Here is a 2,500-nt window from a genome sequence, read left to right as displayed (position 1 = left end):
TGCCTAATCTAACTTTCAGTCACGCAGCAGATAATTCTCTAGGTCCAAATTGTTGTTGCTCGAAAAGAAAAGAGAAATGATAAAATTCTGAAGTTCAACACTGGGTAGACATGTATTTGTGTCGCTTTCAACACAAACGCCCTAAGTTAAGGATGGTCACATTTGCATTACCTTCGTCGATACTTCCTTCTCTCCGTCGCCGAGTTTATTTCTATTATCAAAACTATATATATATAAAATCTAAGGACTGTCCATTCCATCTTCTATGCCTCGGTACTAACTTCAACACATGGATGAGAATAAGCCAAAACATCAAGAATGGAAATTATCACAACACATTCGAACACGCAGGGAAACTTTCACTGTGATATGATCTGTGCCTTCGATCGAGAGCCATTTTGAAATGATAAAAGTAGTATTATCTAGATAATTAATCATACTTTTTGGTAATCGCTGAAAAGGTACAACCTTTTGTTACATGGGAAACGGAACGACAAAGAACATATATAATAGTAACCTGTGTGGAATTAAAACTAAGGTTCAGCTATGTACAACCCACTCGCTTTTCCATATTACAAAATTATCGTGCGAAAAATACACAAATAAGTAAATCAGTAACACTGATGAGTAAACATTTTGTTCAGATTTATGATGAAATGAATGACATAAAAGCTAGATTGGAAAAAAACGAACTTAATACAGTATTCCCTCATTTATCATAAAGATTGAATCCGCCATTCCCCTCATGCCTCTAACTTTTGAAATAAAGAAAAGGCATAACAGCCACTTTAATCTGGGATGCAACCTTAATACTTAGTCACTAAATGTCGAGCTCACGCAGATATGATGTTATTAAAGAGTTCATTAACAGCTATATATTTCCGCAAGTCACGATGCAGCCACACACTAAAGCCCTTCGCAACGTACTTACATGCTTGTAGCCCCTGCAACGCTCTGGCATAACTGCGGTACACGTGCACAATGTGATCATATATTCATACACTGCCAGGTTTATAGGGTTTTATAAGCGGCAACACGAGTGAGTAGCTCTCTGCTGACGAGTCTCATCACAACAAAACATGATACGTGCAATATGATTCTGCACCAATATCTAGACGAATTTCTTCAGTTTAGTATATTCGAGATAATCTGTCCTCTGAAAAATCGATTCATCTTACCTATTTTCTTCAAAGTTCCTGAATGTACGAACCGTGATCTCACGAAAGACTCTGCATGAATGTAATAAAGGTATATTGTTACGGTGGCACTATACACTTTAGTCCCCTGCCATTGCCGTCGCTGATTCTCTCAAGATCACAAAGGGCTGAAGACAGCAGCATGCGTGGGCGTGCGTGAGGGCCGGCTCAGACCATGGCGCGATCGAGATTGGAAGAAGGACACTCGTTGGCCCCCAAGAAACATCTCTGTGACGTCACACTCAGAACACCGCCTTACCCTCTCCGTCTCAGAGGAACAAACTTGAAAAATAACTTCACTCGTAAAATATGAAAGGAAATATCGTTTACACATCTTTAACGCGGACATTTTCTTTCGCCAGCGTTTCGGCATGGGGGCACAGATCCTCTGGCGGGCGGAGTCCTTATATCCTGAAGATGACGAAGGTCAGGAGAAGGGCCGCGAGAGGGAGCTCCGATTGGCGAAGGGCGCCGCCAGTTGCCTGTAGGACCGCCATCGCTGGGGGGAAATTGAAATGAAAAATTACTTTTATATGAAATAATATGAAATAATATGGTAATAATATGGGTGATTTACTTCTCACAACAATGATTTCAACAATTTCAGTAGGATCATATTGTAAATCACCATTAATGCAACAGGTGCATTCAAAAGAATTCTTTTCATTTACTGCAATAATCCGGATAATGTCAGAATCATTATATTTTTACATTAGCAAGCGATTTCCATGGGATCATGAACTTTCAACTATGATTATTGATGTATTGCTTATCATAAAATACAGCCGTCTTGACATAGCAAAATTATAACATCCCTGCTAATCCTGTCAAATGAACTGTCAGGGTTATGAACCCACGCTAATGGATATTGCCAACAGTCCGCTTGCAAAGATACTCGCCATTGCCTCGCTGTCACAAATCGCTAAACGTATCAATTCCAAACAGCCTGAATTCCTCTTTTAATACCAACCACCTCCGCCCCATCCCACTTCCTTGAAAAAAATAAAATAAATAAAAATAAATAGATAGATAAATAAATAGATAAAAAAAATCTTGACCTCTCTCACCCGGTCCCCCTCTCCAGACTCCCCTCCCCTCCCCCCACTATTTCCCATCTCTTCCTGCACACACGTCTACTTGAAGAGCAATTTTCCATCCCCATAAAAGGAGATGCAAATAGCTGGGTTCACTTCGCCCAGCTCAGCTGCAAGTTACGAGGAACTCCGCAATGTGCTGCATTTAACTGTATTAATGTCAGAAGGGGCTCATTTATCACGGGGGTTAGTATAACTTGAAAGACACTA

At 40.2% G+C, this 2,500-nt stretch overlaps 1 protein-coding gene across 1 annotated transcript in view; it reads right to left on the bottom strand.

Annotated features, from left to right (window-relative positions):
- Positions 1-2,500, bottom strand: part of LOC122260079 (uncharacterized) — a 37,175-nt gene that overhangs the window by 265 nt on the left and 34,410 nt on the right. The window contains exon 9 of the mRNA XM_086542159.1: positions 1-1,695. This exon is cut by the window's left edge and continues 265 nt beyond it. Within this exon, the coding sequence (XP_086398285.1) occupies positions 1,601-1,695 (95 nt within the window). The 3' untranslated portion in view covers positions 1-1,600. The remainder of the gene's footprint in view (positions 1,696-2,500) is intronic.

The sequence above is a fragment of the Penaeus japonicus genome, unplaced genomic scaffold (assembly GCF_977035675.1).
Source record: "Penaeus japonicus unplaced genomic scaffold, GWHDUDI00000001_assembly GWHDUDI00000012, whole genome shotgun sequence".
In the NCBI taxonomy this organism is placed as follows: domain Eukaryota; kingdom Metazoa; phylum Arthropoda; class Malacostraca; order Decapoda; family Penaeidae; genus Penaeus; species Penaeus japonicus.
Note: the sequence above shows the minus strand (reverse complement) of the source record. Positions and strands in the feature narration are given on the sequence as shown.